Below are 20,275 nucleotides of genomic sequence, written 5' to 3'. Positions count from 1 at the left end.
CATGAGTGATAAGACCTTCTAGTTGCTTCTAGTTCCGAGTTTCTCAAATTTTATTATCCCAGTCTTTATGCTTCCATAGCTCCCCTTCCCAGTAGCCTCAGGCTGCAAAGATATTAAGTAAATAAAAATATGAAGCAGTAAAATAATATGAAAAGTGATAGTCAAGGAGTTTCAGTTGATGCAAAAGGTATTTGAACCAAACTGTTGAGGCAATGGAGAGGCAATCATAGGGATATCTGGGGAAGGGTATTCCCAAAGTTGCCTCAATTGCAAAGAATCTGAAATAGGAGCCCGCGAGCATACCCAGTACCTGTGAGACCTGCTGAGCTGGCTTGTGTGGTCAGTGGGATGAGGTCATGGCTGGATGAGAGAAGGGAGATGTGGGAAACTAGGTGGTAGGGCCCAGAGCAAGGGCACTGAGTGCCCCTGAGAGCTTAGGTTTTTCTTTGAATGGCTGCAACCCACGGGGTTTGAACACAGAAGTGACCTTATGGGGTCAAGGAGGAAATGGGAGGTTTGCACAGTAGGTGCATTAGGGACAATTATACTTGAAGGTAAAGCTGATGGACGGGCTCTCATAGATTGGAAGGGGTCTGTGAAGGGGTCTGGGAGATGTTCGGCGTCTATATATACAGAGGGTTTTTTAAAAGAGCAGGAATTTGATTTGGGCATTTTCATCTAGTTAGGCAAAAACTCTGGTGTATGTACCCCTGGGGCTCACAGGATGCCAGCAGCATTACTTTTGTACGCACTGGGTGCTTAGTAAATGGTTGGTTGGACTCATTTGGTTGTTACCATGTGGTGTGATCTTCATTCAGTCTTTAGCTCCCCTGGTGCTGGCTCTCTGAAAGACAAAAAGCTCATTAAGTTTATAAATAGATATATTTGAGCTGTGCCTTAATGTAGTGAATGTGACACTGGCCCTGCCAGAGCCTTTGGTAATCTCTTCCCTGAATGCTGATCAAGTCCCTTTAATGAATACGATATCTCTGTAGTATGTACTGAGCTCTCTAAATTGAGAACTCTCTGAGGAACCGAGACTTTCCTGTTGGGTATATGGTATGATTTCTCTGCCATGTAATTGAGACATGGTTTGTAATAGATACCCACAGGACTGCTGTTCTGATTCTGTGGTAAGAAAGTAGTTCTCAGCGTAGTTTGAAGAGCCATTGTTGGCCGTCTTTACATGCTAAATTCTGCTTTCTTCCGTATGCCATCGTAATTACTGACTGGTCTTAGTTTTTTGCCAGTTTTGATCTTGAAGAGTGATATATACATACATATACACACACATACACACATTTAACAAATCAACATTTTCCCCTGGTTATTTCTCTTTCACCTGTGGCATTTCGAAGCTAATTGCTTTATCTCCTCATATCTTCAGACCATTTGATAAGATTCTGAAATGCTTTTGAGCTGCACCCTTCCTGGGCTGTGATAATGTAATGCTATCTTTGTGCATGAGGTGGCTTTTATCTGATAGTTTGAATGCTAATGTAGGCAGACTAGAAAATCAAGCTTTGTGTGATTGAGACACAGAAAGTCAATTTAGGACAGTGACACTGGCAGTTTTCCAGAACTGTGAGGTAAGGAATAGTTGGAGACCCGCCTTCCTGGTGATGCGCTCACAGCTCTGCCTATGTTCTCGCTCTTCATATCAGTATCTCCATTGCTGCATGTCTCCAAAGGATGCTGCAGTGTTCATACATGAACCGTTGGAAAGCATCCCTAAGATCCTATACCAGCCTGCATTTCCTGCTGTAATATCTCCCTGTTCCCCCTTCCTTTCCCCCCTTCCTCCTTTGTCCCATCCTCCCTTTCTCTCCTTTTTTTTTCTTCCATTGCTGAAGACTAAGCTGAGGGCCTTGCAGACACTAGGCAATTGCTCAGCTACTGACCTGTATTCCCAGACTGTAAAATCAGATTAGGTAGCACTGCGAAAGAGGATTTCTGGAGCATTGAACAGAGTGGGGTTATTTCCTGTAAGAGATGAATGTGCATCCAGTTGGGTAAATGTTGAGTGTTTTGTTTTTAATTCATTGCTGTTCAGTTCCTCTCTAAGTTTTGTGTAATTTCAGTTTTATGTTCCTTGTAACAAAGAATGAAAACTCAGGGGCCCTTTCTGGGTCTTTCCTTTGGTCATTTCAGTGGAGTGCTTAGTTCCTTCTGTAAATTTTAGAAATTATAGTTTGTTTGTTTGTTTGTGGGAAAGGGGCTTGCTCCTGTTGGTAGATAGAATGTTCACCCAGCATACACAAAGGCATGGTTCAGTCCGCAGTACTTAAGGAACAAAAAGCACCTAGATGTTGTGACAAAGCCTGTAATCTTTTCAGTGAAGAGGGAGAAACACGGGGACTTCAGAATCATCCCTGGCTACATCAGGAGTTTGATGCCTGGGCTACTTGAGATCCTATCTCATTGAAAATGAAGAGAAAAGGGAGTGGTGAGGAGAAGGAAGAAAAAATAAATATTTCAATTCTTGAGCCCGCGATATAGTCCAGTGGGTGAAGATGCTTGCCCACCAAGCCTGATTGACCTGCGTTCCATACCCAGGCCCACGGGTGGAAGAAGATAACCGACTCCTACACGCTGTGCTGTGATCCCCACGCATACCTATGGCATGCACATGCTTACACACGTATAAACAAAATCATAAAGAAGTGCAATGTCATATTTTAAAGGAAAAAGCATTTAACAGAGCCCTGAACTGTTTTCTGCTTTTGTGGTCTGAATGAGAATGGCCCCACTGGCTCATATTTCATTGCTTAGTCACTAGGGAGTGGCGCTATTTGAAAGGATCAGGAGGTGTGGCCTTTTTGGAGGAAGTGTATCACTGGGGGTGCACTTTGAGGTTTCAGTAGTCCATGCCAAGTCCAGGGTCTTCTCTCTCTTTCTATGGATCAACTCATAGCTCTCAGCTACCTGCATGCATGCTGCCCCAATAATAACGAATCAAGCCTCTGAAACTGTAAGCAAGCCACCAAGCTTCCTTTCCTAAAAGCTTTCTTGGTCATGGTGTCTCTTCACAGCAATAAAACAGCGACTCAGACACCTGCTAAAACAGATTTAAAAGCAAGAAATTGTGTAATTCTGTTCTGCACACAGCTCTGAAGCAGTAACTGGAAATTGAGCAGGGTAGCACAGTATAGTGGCGGGACTCAGCCGTGCTAAGGCAGAAAGGGACTTATACGACCTGTAGCCATGTAGTGTGCCTTTTATTTTAAGAGCGAGATTTCAAAGATAGGAATCACAATCAGGGCTTGAGGGTGAGGGGCTTTGTACAGGCACAAAAATGGAGACCATGGCAGAAGCTCCAGTGAAGTGTGGTGTTGCCTGAACCTCGGGGATTGAAACAGAAGTGAAGGGGGTGGATTCCTGACCAGCTAAGCAGTAGCGTGCAGGGAAAACACTTGAACTTTCATCAACACCAGCTCTCATTTAGATGCTTCCTCTTCGTCAACTCAATTACCAAAGCATAGCCTCTTTTGCTGTCTAATTGTTTTTAACTAATGAGGTTGAACTTCTCTCTCTCTCTCTCTCTCTGGGGGAGTGTGTGTGTGGGTGTTCCTTTGATCCTATGATCAAGCACCTAGCCTTATACAAGTTAACATATGTGTCTGTGTGTGCTTGTATGTGTGTGCTTTATATATGTATATGAGTGGAAGATTTATGGTCCCTGTTGATTTAAACTTTATCAGATTTTAAAGAGCGTCTCATATTTGTGATCTATATCATTAAAAAACCATTTTGTCCTGTGATGTTACTTATCTTTTTACTTTTGGAGTGTTTTGTCTGTCGTTTTAAAGCTGTGATTTATATAATTGCACCATCTATGTTACCGGTAGAGACTCTTAACGCTGTGGACTTGAGAAAACGTTTATGCTTACTTTGAACTTCAGTTCTTTCCATGTGACGTACCATAGTGATGGACACACAGGTCTTCCTAAGAGGGCAGAGCTTGCTGGACCCACTGCAGAACAGCCTAACCATGCTTCTTCAGATCCCAGTCATTAAAAAAAATCAAGTTAGCATACTTTTTTGTTAACAAGTTTTACAGCTTATATGTTTGTAATTTAATTGTAATTCAGTAATCACCATCGATTGAAGTTCTCATTTTATTGCATTGAAATAAAGCTTATTAAAATTTTATATAAGACATGAATGTATTTCTAGTGGAGCTCTTAGGGCTAATCTCTCTAGTAAATGGTGATCTCTGATATTTAGGCTTTTGTACTTCCTTGGAATCCTAGAAATTGTTTTTTGACATTGCAGGATAGCTCAAATATTTAAAAATAGCTATATTGCTAATGGTATGGACGTTGAAATCATAAGGGTATTGGGGAAAGAATGTCAGTTGGTGACTCAGAAAGCAGAGGCTGTCGTTCCTGGAGTTTCATTACCTAGTTGACTTCCTCTTAGAAGTGTTCTTTATAACCTGGTGGCTGCTGGCACAGCCTCTCATCTCCTTACTGCTGTGCTGCCCCCTGGTGGTTTACACCTTCGCTCACAGGTAGAGCAACCTGATTCTGTGCTGTGGGGCTGCTTTGCATCATGGGTAAGGCTCTCAGCTGAACTTTGATTTGTGTGTGTGTGTGTGTGTGTGTGTGTGTGTGTGTGTGTGTGTGTGTGTGTGTGTCTGTGTTTTAAACTGTTAGTTGAAAAAGAGGTTCAGAAAAAAGGGCCTTAGATGGTTTGGATTACGAGGTCTTAGAACAAAGGAGTCACAGATAATTAGAGAGACATTAATGAATGCTTGCTTAGTTTTAGGGATTGCCTGAAAAAGACACAAATGTGATGTGCTGTGGGTGTGCACAGGGAGAGGTCAACTTTTGTTTCTCTTGAAGTCCTCAATCCTGTCGCCGCCCCCCCCCCCCCCCCCCAAAGAGAAGCGGGAGAGCTGTGAGCAGTGGCGCCCTGGGCATGGTGCTTCTGCGACCACGGATGCCGGCACCCTGGGCATGGTGCTTCTGCGACCGCGGATGCCGGCACCCTGGGCATGGTGCTTCTGCGACCGCGGATGCCGGCACCCTGGGCATGGTGCTTCTGCGACCGCGGATGCAGGCACGCTAAAGAGCCATTCATTCAGAAGTCCCCCCTGAAAGTTCTCTGGTCTTAAAATAGTTTGAACTTAACCAGTTATCGAAGAAGCATTCGAAATGTATTTCGGGAGACACACTTGAACTTGATTTCTCCTAGCTGGGCCTGTGCGTTGTTGCTAATTTTATGCCTGGTGTCAGTCCCAGGGGTCATGTCCTTTAAATGCAGCTCTTTCTCTGCTTCAGTGGGTCGAGTTTATAAGCATGGCATGGGAGACTTGTTTTAGTGACACAGGAGACTTGCAGCTAACTGACTGGTGTGGGCATTTCTCTTCCTCAGTGACCGGGAAACTGATTTTGTATGAATACATGATGCAAAGGACTTTTCTGTTAATTCAGAAACGGTTCTCTGCCTGCATCCGTTTGACATGGGTGGTCCTCACCTGAGGCAGAGCCTGCTTTAAGACAGCCGCTTTTATTATCTGTGGCAAATGTGCTGATTATGGCACCGATTTTCAGAGTTCACAGGTTATCAACAGCTCTACTTCGGAGTCAGAACAATCATGTATTTTACCAAAAAAAAAAAAAAAAACCATCTATCTAGGTAGAAGAAACTATCTTGGAGAAAAGTAATTTAGAAACCAAAATGTTTCCTCTTAAAGGACATTTTCATGGTGTATGAGGGAAGGGAGAGATATATTTGAAATCTGAACACCTTAGAAAATCCAGAGAAAATGCTTGCTGTATCTTAAGCTATAAGATACACTCATAGTTTTGCTTTTAGATGTCGATAACACAGAGTGAGCGTGAATACTCTGGTTCCAATACCGGAGTCAAGGACAGGGATTGAGTGTTCTCACTGGAGTGACGCGGGAGAAAATAGAGCCACAGTGAAAAGCAGGATGGACGGCCTGTCTGTTATTTCTTTGCTCTCTCTCTTCCTCGAGATAATTAATATGAAGTGGTAATGGTAGTATATATTTTCAGCTACTGTTTTGGAATGCTTGATGCTTGGATGCTTCCCGTTCTGTTGGGCAAATTGTATTCCTTCTTTGGGTGTTCAGGTGTTTTCTCTTTTTTTGTCTTTTGTTTTTGTTTTTTGTTTTGCTGTTGTTGTCCTGGAACTCACGCTGTAGACCAGGCTGGCCTCAAACTCAGAGAGCTCTGCCAGCCTTTGCCACCTGAGTTCTGGTTTTTCGGTTTTTTTGAGTGATTTTTGTGATTATTTATACAGTTTTAAAAGATATTTTTGATCCTCTTTTTTCCTTTTTGTGTTTTCTTGAGCAATGTCATGTGAGAAACTTTTTCTGCAGGATATAAAAGCACACCCACACACCAGCACAGAGTCTGCTCACTCCAAAAAGGAGCCAAGACAGACTAAAGTAATGATTGCCGCAGGGTCCAGGTTGGTGAACCGTGGTTGTTTTGTTTGGTTTTGGTTTTGGTTTTCAAGGCAGGGTTTCTTTATGTAGCCCTGACTGTTTTAGAACTTTGGAAACCAGGGTAGAATTCACAGAAATCCTCCTGCCTCTGTCTCCCGAGTGCTGAGATTAAACAATGTACCACCACGCCCTAGGATTAAAGGCATATGCCACCACACCCAGCCAACCAGTGGGCTTTTATTGGGGTTGCTAACTGTAGTCTGGGGTGAGAGGTTACTTGCAGGAGCAAGAGCTGATGTGGGAGAGTCTTCTGTTTGAGTTGATTTCATTGGCTAATAAAGAAACTGCCTGGCCCATTTGATAGACCGCCCCTTAGGTGGGTGGAGTAGACAGAACAGGAAGAGGAAGTGAGGTAGAAGGATCAGTCAGATGCTACACCTCTCCTAAGTTAGACAGACCACTGTGCCTCTCCTCAGAGAGAGAAGCCAGACGCGATGAAGCTCCAGCCCAAGATGGACGTACGCTAGAATCTACCTGGTAAGGCACCACTTTGTGGTGCTATACAGATTATTAGATATGGGTTAGTCAAGATGTGAGTAAGAGGCTGAAAATAATGGGCCAGGCAGTATTTAAAAGAATACAATTTGTGAGTTGTGATTTCGGGGCATAAGCTAGCTGGTGGCTGGGAGCAGGTGGCGGGAAGCCGGCCCACAGCTAATTACTACAGAATGGCGCCCAACGTGGATAACTGAATCCACAGAAAGCCTGAGAAAGCTTGGGAAAGAATAGAGTAAAGCATGTTTTCTCGGTAGCAGCAATTTCTCGGGTTTGGCTTTGCTTGCTAGAGCAAGAGCTCTCATCTAAGAGAGGCTTCCTGACTCAGCTTTAGCTGCAAAACCCTGCAGCTCTTTTAAGAGGTCCTGCCACGAAACACTTAAAAGGTGTTGATGAAAAGCTGAATGCATGTTTTTCGGTTTTCAGCTGTAGCAAGAAAAAAGTTGTGCTGTTTTAAAATGCCGGCTTTCTGGGCCGTCCTGCCAGGGCAAACTCTGACTCTTTCAAGCAGGCGGTCCTGACTATGGAGCTTTTGATTGTTGTTTAACACTGTTGCAGCTTGCTTGCTGGCAAGTACCTTGAAACGCCACAGAGTTGTGGTAATAAAAATGGCTCTAGCAAGTACCTCTGCCATGAGGCTGGAAAGCTAAGGAATGGGATGGATCTAGATGGCAAAGCCACGGCTTGAATCCTACCCATATTGCTCAGTAATTTAAAGACTTGTGTGGTCAGAAAGAGAGAGAGAAAGATAAAGTAAAGAGAGATTCAAAAACAAAGAAAACCTCTAAATGATTTATAGTGTGTTAAAAATATATGCATGCTAAAGGTTAAAGTTCTTAGGGTAAAAAAGGAAGAAAGAAAGTAGTTAGGTGTGGTAGTACACACCTTTAATCCCAACACTTGAGAGGCAAAGGTAAATTGACCTCTGTGACTTCGAGGTGTGGTAGCACACACCTTTAATCCCAGTGCCTGGGAGGCAGAGACAGACAGATCTCTGTGAGTTCAAGGTGTTGTAGAGCACACCTTTAATCCCAACACTGGGGAGGCAGAGGCAAGTAGATCTCTGTGAGTTCAAGGACAGCCTGGTCAACAGAGTTATTCCAGGACAAAGATATACAGAGAACCTGTCTTAAAAAATAAAAGTAAAAATAAACGAAATAGAGGTAAAAATAAAGCTGTACAAAGATGGAAAATACACAGAGAATCTTGATGCTGTATGCTATTATACTCTCTTTGAATTGTTTAAATGCTGAGGAAGAAGCAATAGCTGCTAAAAGATATTTGTTTATAAATGCTGCTGAACTAATCCAAGAAAGATATTTTGAAAATACCTTGACTTCAGAATTTGGATCTAAGGATATGATACTTTGGAAAAGAGATTCTTCTTTTGTTTTTACAGAAAATGAAACCCTGTGGATTGCTTCTATCCCAATATGGTATGACAGACCACGGCCTCCTGAAAGGTTGCTGTGACCACCTTCAGAAAATTACTTCATCCAACTGATGACTGATATGAACCTGGCATACAGGTTACACCATGAAAGATCTGATTAACAGCGTCCCCATTCAGCAGGAAGCAGTTTGGAGAGAAATAACTGTGCCCATGTTCCCAAATATTGTTTATAAATGTTCTTTTACATTTAAAGGGGGATATGATATAGATAGGAATAATTTGCATTGGTATGGATTTTAAGGTCAATTTTGTTATATGTATACGTATTTTTGATACTGATTAAGGTATTGTGATTGTGTAGTTCATTTTAAAAATGTAATGTATAGTTAAGAAATATAGGTTGTTAATGGATAATCATCAATAATAGTAAAGCTTATAGTCATGTTAGTTAGATTTTCTAGATATATAGAGATATATTTCAGTTAGATAGACATTCTTCATATCTTTCAAAGACTACAGAATATTCCACTTAAATGTTTTAATAACTTAAGGCTTTTCATGACAATGAGACACGTCTGCTCCTGGCAGCACCAATCTACTTCAAGAAGATGATGGGCATCGAAGAGGATCCTTATGGAGTTTGGTAGCAATTTGGGCAAGAAACTGCTCTTGCCTGGACTGTTGCAGAAACTGGACACAAAGAACCCACAGAGAGAGGACTGTTGAACTTGCCTAAAGGTGAGATGATTCTTTGGGGTTCCTGACTCATGAAAGAGTCTGCGAGACATTCTGCAGGACACAGCAGATACTGACTGAATTGCCTTTGAAATTTCCTGCTTCATGGAAACGTCTGCTGGAAACTATGGGCCTGTAGGCCGAAGATGGATGCCCCAACGGTACAGAGGAACTTTGGGTGACTGTCCAGGCAGCGAGATGTCTCTGTGATTTCTAGAGTTTTGGAAGTAGCTTACTTCTTGTTCACCTAGGTAATATTATATCCTTCTGGAGTCTTTGATGGAGTTGAAGAATGGATAGATAGTTATAGTTTTCCTTAGTTATGATAAAAGATAAAGTAGATATAAATATTGTAACTATAATTCTTGCTTGATAACTGTTTTGTTATATGTAATTTTGCTATGTTAAAGTTAAAGCCTTCTTTTTATTGTTTAAACAGAAAAAGGGGAAATGATGTGGGAGAGTCTTCTGTTTGAGTTGATTTCATTGGCTAATAAAGAAACTGCCTGGCCCATTTGATAGACCGCCCCTTAGGTGGGTGGAGTAGACAGAACAGGAAGAGGAAGTGAGGTAGAAGGATCAGTCAGATGCTACACCTCTCCTAAGTTAGACAGACCACTGTGCCTCTCCTCAGAGAGAGAAGCCAGACGCGATGAAGCTCCAGCCCAAGATGGACGTACGCTAGAATCTACCTGGTAAGGCACCACTTTGTGGTGCTATACAGATTATTAGATATGGGTTAGTCAAGATGTGAGTAAGAGGCTGAAAATAATGGGCCAGGCAGTATTTAAAAGAATACAATTTGTGAGTTGTGATTTCGGGGCATAAGCTAGCTGGTGGCTGGGAGCAGGTGGCGGGAAGCCGGCCCACAGCTAATTACTACAAAGAGCTTCTCACCTGTAGCTGCATCATGAGAAAAGCCCTCCCGAAGGCCTCAGGAAAGCTGCATCTCGGGCCCTGGACATCGCACTCAGGGCTGGTCAGAGCCGTCCTCTCTAAGCAGCGCTTTACTGTTTCTGCCAACTTCCAGCCTTCCAGACCCAGAAGTCCAGTTTCTGGTCTCACGAGTGCTCGCCTCCAGCATGCTACTGGGAAGGCTGTTGAAGATTCTATGCGGATGTCTGCTGTAGAATCTATACCGAAGCTTTGTGGTTTTGTTTGTTTTTTGTGGTGCTAGGAATGGAATTTAGGGCCTCACACATACCAGGCAAGCACTTTACCACTGGGAATATACCACCTCTCTATTTCCAGCTCCCTGGGGGGAATAAAACCAAGCTAATAAGCCAATTGGGTTTTTTTCCACAGCCTTGGTTTATTTTTCTGACCTATTGAGAGTTATGTTATAGCTATAACTATCCATAGTTAGCTGGACTATGTCTTTATAGTCCAGCTAACAAACCTGGTATCTAGGGATTTGAACTCTTGATTTTTAATAAGAAAAATGGAAAGGCACAGAGTGATGTTTGTTAGAAATGGAGAAGCTCTTCTGGACGGACGACATCGGCACTGTACACATCGGCTCCTATGGGAGCTGCTGGAATTTGAAGCATTGGCTATGCTCTGACATTGTCCAGTGCCACAAGAGTGAGCCCACGTCTAAGAATGACAGATTAACCGGCAAGCAGGACAAGAGCCCTGCTGGCTCCCAGCAGAGGCAGCTGGTCAGTTGAGTGGGAATAGATTTGCTCCAGTTTTAAGTGAGCTCTAAGAATCCAATCACAAGGAAAGCTATAGTGATGAGTTTTCAGAGAGCTGTGTGTGCCGGATTTCCCCATTGTAACAACCAGGGAAGAATTTCCAGGTGATCCTTTCTGTTTTGTAGCTGCCTGAGTGGGCAGGCACCGTGGGACTCAGTGTTAGGCAGTTATAATTCTCCTGGCTTGTCTTTGCTCTGGACAGTGGGGGATATCAGCCTGGAATTTTGTCTTAGGTTTGGGCTTTAGTCTTATCGTTGCTGGTAGATTGGCTCACTTCTCAGTACTGTTTCTTCATATGTAGGGCTTAGGGTTGTGTCTGTAGATTCTAGTCGTGTCCTCAAGCCCATTTCCTATTTCTGAAGAAAGCTGATATAGGAAGCATCTTTCCAGCCTTGCAGTGCAACCTTCAGATTTCAGAACAATATACTTAGAAGAGCGACAAGATTTATTTTTTTTCTTTTCTAGGCAAGAGTAAAATGTGCTTATCAGAGAGATTTTAAGATATTGTGGGAGGAAGCAGAACATTATTTTATAATTCTGTTATTCTGAGACAACAGGAAGTTAACAAATAATACCTTGACTTTTATCCTGTTTTATATACATATATATTTACCATACATATATATTAACAAAATCGATACTCTGTTTTATAGCTAGTGTTCTCTTCATAAAATTGTAAATATCACTATAAATATAGAAATGTGCTGCAGTCTTTAGTGGGGACTTAGGCATGTATTGTATAATAAATTTTTAATGTATTTCTAATTTTTTGTTGTACTAAATGATACTTTAGACTCTCTGATTACTGAATATTTATAGGAACACCTTATCATGAAATGCCTGGGTTGGAGTGGACGTTGCTGGTGATGGGATTCTCTGAAGTAGATGGGACCATGGTTCATAGTACACAGTTGGCGTGACTGCTTTCTTGTCATTGTGTCCTATTAATTTTACCAACCCAAAGTCACCTCCACCCAGGGACGTTGAGGTTGCTACGTCTCACTGTAGTTCAAACATTTGTGGGAGTAGAGAGTTAAACAGGGAGACCATTAGATAAACAGTTGGGCAGCCACTGAGGAGGAATTCTCTACAGATAGTGTGAAATCTAAGTGTTAAACACAGTTAAATCCACAAGGTCGAGTGGAGACGGAACGATGTCCCCACGTGCAGAAGTTCTCAGAGCCAAAGTCTTCGCCATCCGAGTAGACCAGAAGGCAGAGGTGTGCGTGTGTTGTAAAGCGAGCCCTCCGCAAAGCTCCACAAAGTAGGTCAGCATACACTTAGCTGGAGGAGCTGCTTTCAGGAGGGATGATTTTCTTTGTGAACCAAAGCTGGATTGTGGGATTGTGAGCTCTGCATGCACTAGCAATTGAAAGAAAAGGCCAGAGCAAAGGTTATAGCAGCTCAGAGGAATCTTCTAAAACTCCCAGACTAGAAGCGAATGTGTAGCTCTTTCGGCCGGTATTGTTGCTCTATTCTTTCACATGTAATTTCACAAACTCTTACTTAAATTAACTCTTGAAGTACTAAATAAGAAAAGGTGCAACATACTAGAGCTGCTTTGAGGAAAAAAAACCATTCCAGCAGATATCTAAATTGAACCTATGGAGAAGTAAGTATTTCATTGACTTAAGAGGTCAATGAGGTTATCATTGACATTCATGGAAAGTTCTAGTAGATTCAGAAACCTTTCTCTAAACTTGAAGCTTTTGCAAAATGTCAGTTTGTTTTATAGTAAAGTGATATGAATTAATGATTTGGATTTCATTTTGTAACCAATTCCTAATTCTAGTCTTTTAGGGGAGATGTTGTAGTGTAGTTACAGGTTTGTAAGATTAGGTCTTGCTAGGTAGCCCAGGCTGGCCCGGCTTGCTTTCCTCCTGCCTCAGACTCGAGTACTGAGACTGCTGGTGTGATGTTTTAGTTTTATGTCACTCTTAATTCTTGAAGGCTTTTATTATCACAATGCTATTTTATTTCTAGACTTTTCCAGGTGACAAAGCCATATAATAGCTCCTTTTGAAGAAGTGTAATAAGCAAATACTCCTAAAAGATTTATTTTGTGATTTTGCCTGGTTGAGTCATCTTTGTATTTCCAGAATGATTGCTTTAGCTTATTTTTTTCTTCCGTGGAGATTGGCTTCCATTATTAACTATAAATTCATTGTATAGTGGTGTGATGTACCATCAAAAGGCTTTTATAATATTAAAGACTAAAGTATCTATTTTAAGAATCTGAGTCCAATTGAATTTGGATAGTTATTTTTCACTTGGTTAGGACCAAATAGGAAGTCCTGCTGGGCTTGGACCCTGTAATGAATGTGTGCTCTGGTCTGCCTTTCATTAATGGAGCGCTGCCGCTGCGCTGCTGAGGACTTTAGATGCCGTGCTCTGTGCTTGAGGCTGTTGACTCTTGGGCAGCAGAAGTGTTCTGCAAACCCCTTGGCTGTAGAGCCAGTTCTTCCCTGTGGATAAAAGTTTAGACAAATCAAAATCTGACCCTACATTGTCTCTAAAACTTAGAGATGAGAGTTCCCATACCATCTCTGTCTCTTAAAGTTTGGGATGTTTCAGGAGGAAGTGTTTATTTCATTTTCATTCTTCTGTATTTCTCCCCCATTTTGTGCTATAAGTCCAGTAAGCTGGGATGTGCATGAGTTCAGCCTGGCTTTTCCGGATGATGGGTGTTGCCCAAGAGGACCTGTCTTCTAGGCCAAGCTGTGGAGATGTTTTGCCTGTCTCCATATAGAAATCCTTCACTCCATCTCCACTGGGTGAGTGAGGCCAGAGAAGCAATGGCTCTCTTACTTCTGCGTCTCCAGCCAGGCCCTGGGGTCTCTGAACACGCTTGTTCGCAGTGGCTGTTAAAAAGCTAAGCCCCTAGCCGGGCGGTGGTGGCGCACGCCTTTAATCCCAGCACTCGGGAGGCAGAGGCAGGCGGATCTCTGAGTTCGAGGCCAGCCTGGTCTACAAGAGCTAGTTCCAGGACAGGCTCTAGAAACTACAGGGAAACCCTGTCTCGAAAAACCAAAAAAAAAAAAAAAAAAAAAAAAAAAGCTAAGCCCCTGTCCATGAGGTCACCTCCCCAGAAATGACTTCTCCCAGTTTCCTAACTTGAGCATCTGCTACAGACAAACAGCACACGCATGTGTGATTCCAAGCTCACTTTAGAATCAAGGTTTGTTTCCTCATGAAGCTGGAAACCGGTCTTTAGCCCTGCGATGGGACGTTAGAGATGCTATCTAAAAGAACAGCTTCCATAAGTGTGTGAAGTGTCACTGTGGGCCCACTGGGGGCATTCTTTAAAGAATAAGATGCTTAATGGAGAAACCTGTAATGTGACTGGATTCTCATCATGAATGCAGCCTAGGAGATAGTTTACCTGGGAACACATAAAGGACTTCACTCACTAAGTCACCAGTGTTGGCTGCCTGACGTGTTTATCCTGCAGAGCATCGTCCGAGTGGTCTCCCACATAGACATGCCAGGATGTTAGATTCTGTGTATGTCACCGATGTTAGTGAGGAAGGGATTTGGGGGACTTGGAAAGGACTGGATGTAGAACACTGAGAAGGGAAGGTATCCCAGATTGGGAGAGGTGCAGGATCTCTGTTTGGGAGGGAATGCCTTTTTAATCCTTGTTGATAGAAGATGCTGGCCTATCTTGTAGCATATTTTGGAGAGTTCCTCTGGCTATCAAAAATGATTTGATGGGGCTGGAGAGATGGCTCAGAGGTCAAGAGCACGGACTGCTCTTCCAGAGGTCCTGAGTTCAATTCCCAGCAACCACATGGTGGCTCACAGCCATCTATAATGAGATCTGGTGCCCTCTTCTGGCATGCAAGCAAACATGGGAGGAATGTTGTATACATAATAAATAAATAAATCTTGAAAAAAAAATGATTTGATGGCTGTGACTTTGCAAGATTCTTGTTCCTCTGTTTGGTTGATGTTTGAAGCACTTGCTGTGCCAGATAGATATTTAGCTCTAGATTAAATTATCTCCCACAATTTGATTTGTTTCTGTTTTGAAGTTTGTTATCGCTCGGTAAGAAATGGTTTGTCTATTTCTCTATCAGAGAGAAGTGATAGATGTCTTGGCCTTTGTGTAGTTAATCTGTGGTTCTGAGGGTTCAGACGCTGGTGCGCTTCCTGTGCCGGGCAAGAATTATGGGATGTGGAACTTAGGAGAAAGCCAATGTCCTTCTCCCTTGGGCCTGAACATGAAGTCGAGATTTTTCTTTAGCATTCTTTTGTAGATGTTGAGGGTTTCACAGTTGCCCTAGATGTCCTGGGGAATGTTTGAGGCCAGGCCGTGGGTCTCATGCCTAAGAGACAGACCCCCTTTCTTGTACAGCCTGTGCAGGGACTCAGGTTTGGTATGCACGCCTTTGACACTCAGCCCAAGTTCACTGCAGTTGAGGTTCCCTGGAAATGGTTATGCATATGCAGAAGTCACGTGGACTTTCTATCTGGAAAATGTTCATAATTTCCTTGACTGTCCAAGGTAGCTTAAAAGACATTTCAATATTAGTGACATTATTGGGCTTATTTTCCATTACACAGTCTGCACAAAGCTAGGGACATTTGTGAAGCTATTGGCCAGTTATTGACTGAGTGGCTTTTGAGCCCTGGGGACATGAAATCTGTGGCTGCTTGAAGTAGCTGTCTTTGGGAGGCACTCAGCTGTTTCTGGGAACCTGCAGGTGCTTAGCTAGGAGAGAGTGAGGCGGTGGGGGCGGCGTGTAATACAGCACCTCCAATACTTGGGAGGGACTGGGGTGTGTCTTTAAGGTTGGTGCTGCTGTTGGTGCTGTAAGAAATTGGGAGGGCACATGCTGTCTGTCCTCAATCTAGAGTCAACTTGAAGGTTTGGGGTGAGACTATTTGGAGAGAAAATGGATGGGGAGAGCAGGTAAGCTTTTGGAGGTCAATTTGAGAAGTCCACGTAAGCATTTTCTCTACTTGGGAATGCCCCAAGTGTGTAACTTCCTAACATGTGCACAGTGGGAAGAGAACAGTGTGTGCTGAGTGTGCTTGGTGGCAGAAGTATCCTTTTAAGGCATAGTACACGTTACCAGATACAGTTCCATGAACGCATTCTTAGGGGAACAATGTCACTCATAATTTCCTGCTTTTAAACTTCTAGGTGTGTGGAGCGCCTTCTATAGTTAGCATAGCAATAATCATGCCAGAAAAAGTCCAGGCGGTAGTGTTTGCTGTAGTGGGAGATAAAGTGGACAGAGCCTACTGCATATGACTGATGATTTGAAACAGGATAAAAAGACATGTGCACCACCAACCTCCTGAAAAGCTCAGCTGTTTCATCTGCTTTCATATGTAGACTCAGTGTGATTGACAGCAACCCTGTAAAGGAAATATTTTATTGTTACTGCACCCATTTTAAAGATGAACAAGCTATAGCCCAGACAGTGAGGCAAGCAGGGGAAGATTCCTCTTGCCATGTTTCATAGCTTTGTGACCTGCATATAAAATTGTCTCTTCTGCTTTGAGCTTTCCTTATTTTTTAATGATTGTTACAAAATTAGTATGTACTTATAAAAGAAATCAGTGGCAGAAAAATGGGAACACTCAGAATCATCAAGCATAACCTAGCTGGTCTGTGTTTTCTGAAGTACTATGCACTACTCAAGGCCTCTGGTTGCATCTGTTCTCTATGTGTGCGTCCTTCCCTTGGGGTCTTCACTAGAGCATAAGCCTTTGATTGTTACACCGCTTGTCAAGTATTTTAATGAATGCCGTCTGTCTTAGTTACGGTTTTTATTGCTATGAAGAGACACCATGACCACAGCAACTCTTATAAAGAAAACACTTAATTGAGGGTGACTCGCTTACAGTTTCAGAGGTTTAGTCCATTATGATCATGAAGGGGAGCACGGCCGAGTGCAGGCGCAGACATGGTGCTGGAGCTGAGAGTGCTGTATCTCGCAGACAACAGGAAAATGGCTAATTGTCACAGTGAGAGAAGCTTAAGAAAAAGAGCCACAGTGACACACTTCCTCCAACAAGGACACACCTCCTAATAGTGCTGTTCCCTTTGGTGGCCATTTTTTTTAAGCCACCACAAATATATACACTGAACTTACATCACCTTTATACATTCAACTATGGGCAAGACCTTTGACCTTTATAGGACACATTCCTCTTTTATAGATGAGCGGTGGATCAGATCCTTTTTTTTTTTTTTCAAATCATGGTGATCTACAAAAGTATCGAGGGACCGAGGATAGAAAGATCACCTGAGCCTTGGCCCTGGGTTCTGCCTTTGTTGTGCCAACCAAGTCAGCCTCTGTGGTACTCTTTTCTGTATTAGGGTTCACACATGTTGGGAAAAAGTGAACTAGTGGCTTTTTTGGCAAGAAAAGAACAAAAAAGGCTTGTAAAGTTGGATTGGACCAGCTGATCTCAAGACCAGCATTTCTCTAATTTTCTTCTGTGACACCTAAGTTGTCACGTTCTGTGAACATTGTCAACATTCCCCAGCAGAGAGACTGATGGAGTCAGCAAGGTTGCCAGACTGTTTCCTGTGATGTCATGGAAGTGTGTTAGGTACAGAGAGGACCAGTGGTCTCTGCTGAGCAGCGTCCAGAGTCTGTTTTTTTTTTTTTTATTTTAATGAGTACTCCCTGGGAGATGCATCCACTGCTGACCCTGACCGTACACATTTTCAGATTCAATTTAATGATCTTTCATGGAAGACTTAGACCAGGGAATCGTTAAAGCTTGAAACTAAAACATTTGAAACAGTTTACCGATGACCGTCCTCCCGTGCTTTTATTAATGTACCTCTAGCCTCTTTGCATTTTAAAGGAACTGATCTGGAAGTCCTGTGGTCCTAACCTTTTCTTTTCCTCCCACAGAAGGAAGAATCCTGTTCAGAAATGAGGCGAGTTAATGTTCGGACACCACTCCATGGCGAGTTTTAAACTGCCCTGACCACCTTGCCAGCTGTGTCTCTGCTCATGAGACCCACCAAGATGACCCGGCCCAGGAGGGATGGTGTCCTGCCCTGTACGAACAGTGACTGCTGACGTCTGAGCGCAAGTTGGGGCTGCTGCATCTTGTCTGCCAGTACCATGAAGGAAGTGGTTTATTGGTCACCCAAGAAGGTGGCAGACTGGCTGCTGGAGAATGCTATGCCAGAATACTGTGAACCTCTAGAGCATTTCACAGGCCAGGACTTGATCAACCTAACCCAAGAGGATTTCAAAAAGCCCCCACTGTGCCGAGTCTCGTCTGACAACGGGCAGCGACTCTTAGACATGATCGAGACCCTGAAAATGGAGCACCATATCGAAGCACATAAGAATGGCCACGCCAACGGGCACCTCAGTGTTGGCGTCGACATTCCCGACCCTGATGGCAGCTTCAGCATCAAGATTAAACCCAATGGAATGCCAAATGGGTATAGGAAAGAGATGATAAAGATCCCCATGCCAGAACCAGAGCGCTCCCAGTACCCCATGGAGTGGGGCAAGACTTTTCTGGCCTTTCTTTATGCACTTTCCTGTTTCGTCCTCACTACAGTGATGATCTCGGTCGTCCATGAACGAGTACCTCCTAAGGAGGTGCAGCCTCCACTACCGGACACGTTTTTTGACCATTTTAACCGGGTGCAGTGGGCCTTTTCTATTTGCGAAATTAACGGCATGATCCTTGTAGGACTCTGGTTAATTCAGTGGCTGCTCTTAAAATACAAGTAAGTAGAGTAAACCATAGTCTTAAGATCCAGCCATGATGGGTTTGCATTTGGCTATCTAGTCATGGTTTGGAAATGAAATTTACCCAAGTGTTGAAATCACAGCATATTGAATAATTTTGAAACCGCACACCCCATGGGACTAACTAAAGCTTCTACAGCTTTGAGAGAATATTGTATTTGTTGCCTGTTTGATGCAGTTCCTCCAGAATTAAGACCATGACTGATGGTGGTCTGTTTTCAGGTCATAGGAAAGAAAACACTCAGACATCTTCAGGAGAGTAAAGGCTGTTGAATTTTGGGGGGCAGGGGAGGTATGATAAAGCTACCTAGTCTTGGTTGGTAGTCACTCAGGTGAATTGACAATTGGTGGGTGAGCTGTAAGTGGTGGAATAGTTCCTCCCCACCCCAAGCCAGACCCAGAACCTTATCAGTATGTTCTCATAGTTTTTTTAAATATTTATTTATTCTGTATACAATATTCTGTTTCTGTGTATGCCTGAAGGCCAGAAGAGGGGCACCAGACCTCTTTACAGATGGTTGTGAGCCACCATGTGTTTGCTGGGAATTGAACTCAGGACCTTTGGAAGAGCAGGCAATGCTCTTAACCGCTGAGCCATCTCTCCAGCCCCTGTCCTCATAGTTTTTGACACGTAGATCAGACAGCCATTCTATAATGACTTTGGTTGGGGAAAACTGATATCATTTAATTTAAGCAGGTAGAATGTAGTGGAATCTGTATAACTGCATCTTATAGACTGTGTAGCACTTAAACCTGTGCATGGCTAGCTCTGAGTTTCTGTCTGAGTCTGTATTTGGTTTTAGTTGGATCCAAATTGATTCTTATGTCCCAAGCTGTAATCACGGCAGGGATCTCCTAAAGTGAGCTATTTTTTAGGTAAGTGTCTTCCCCTGGTTTTAATTCATTGCTCTTGTTCTTGGTGTCTCGGTTTTTTCCCCCTGAGTGGAACATCTTTGTGGCTTCCCTGTGGTAGTTGGGAATGACCATTTTCCCCTACCCACTGGACTGGGAGCATCAGTAAGAGGTACCACTGTGCCCTGGCCACAGCCCAAGCTTGCTGCCATTGCCCCTGGGGCACCATACCAAGTCCACATAGTGAGCAGGGCTATGCCTGGGACTGGGGCCAGAGCTGGGACTGCTTCCCTACAGACCTGGAACTGTCACTCTGGGGCAGCCTCTGATGATGGAGCCACCAGCTATTTGAGTTTCTCTCTGGTAGACTGAGTTGCCTGAGCCAAACAATGGCTGGATATTAAATTGTCTTCCAAGATAATAAAATATAAAAATGCAGGTGGAGCATTTCTGTTTAGTTTGGCTCTGAGTGTTTTCCTGGTGTTGGATAAACTCTTTCTCAGTTCATGAAGTCAGACATCCACAAGTAGAAAGGGAGGGTTACCTGCTGACCTTATCAGGGAGCCCATCTTCACTTTGTCACCAGCATAGCCAAGGGTTTACTTGGGGCTAGTTTGACAAATTTATAATCCAAGTAGAATTTGAAATGGAACTGATGGGCTCTGTTATCTAGTTGAAGAAAAAAAATGTTGTTGCTTTGGCTTTGAGAGGAATTGGCTACCGACATAGCGATGTTTGGGATTCCTTGCATACATTCTGTTGACTGTCAGCTTTAGTCCTGCTTCTCACTTAGGAATATTTTGGTTTTTCGTCCTTTCTCCCTGAAAGCCTGAAACTGTTCCCCATGCTTCTCCTTCTCAGAGGGAAGGGCAGCTCAAAT

General features: G+C 43.2%; 1 protein-coding gene across 12 annotated transcripts in view; it reads left to right on the top strand.

The window, feature by feature from the left end:
• The window catches only part of Sgms1 (sphingomyelin synthase 1), a 265,738-nt gene that overhangs the window by 208,763 nt on the left and 36,700 nt on the right, over positions 1-20,275 (top strand). For 11 of the 12 annotated variants that reach the window (XM_038344315.2, XM_038344312.2, XM_038344297.2 and 8 more), the window contains one exon: positions 17,683-18,521. In XM_038344315.2, the coding sequence (XP_038200243.1) occupies positions 17,899-18,521 (623 nt within the window). In that variant the 5' untranslated portion in view covers positions 17,683-17,898. Of the gene's footprint in view, positions 1-13,434; positions 13,576-17,682; positions 18,522-20,275 lie in introns of all 12 variants that reach the window. The other variant, XM_038344313.2, reaches the window with a different exon arrangement.

This window comes from Arvicola amphibius, chromosome 1, assembly GCF_903992535.2.
Source record: "Arvicola amphibius chromosome 1, mArvAmp1.2, whole genome shotgun sequence".
Classification (NCBI taxonomy): Eukaryota; Metazoa; Chordata; class Mammalia; order Rodentia; family Cricetidae; genus Arvicola; species Arvicola amphibius.
The sequence above is the reverse complement of the archived record's forward strand: the minus strand, read 5'-3'. Positions and strand labels throughout refer to the sequence as shown.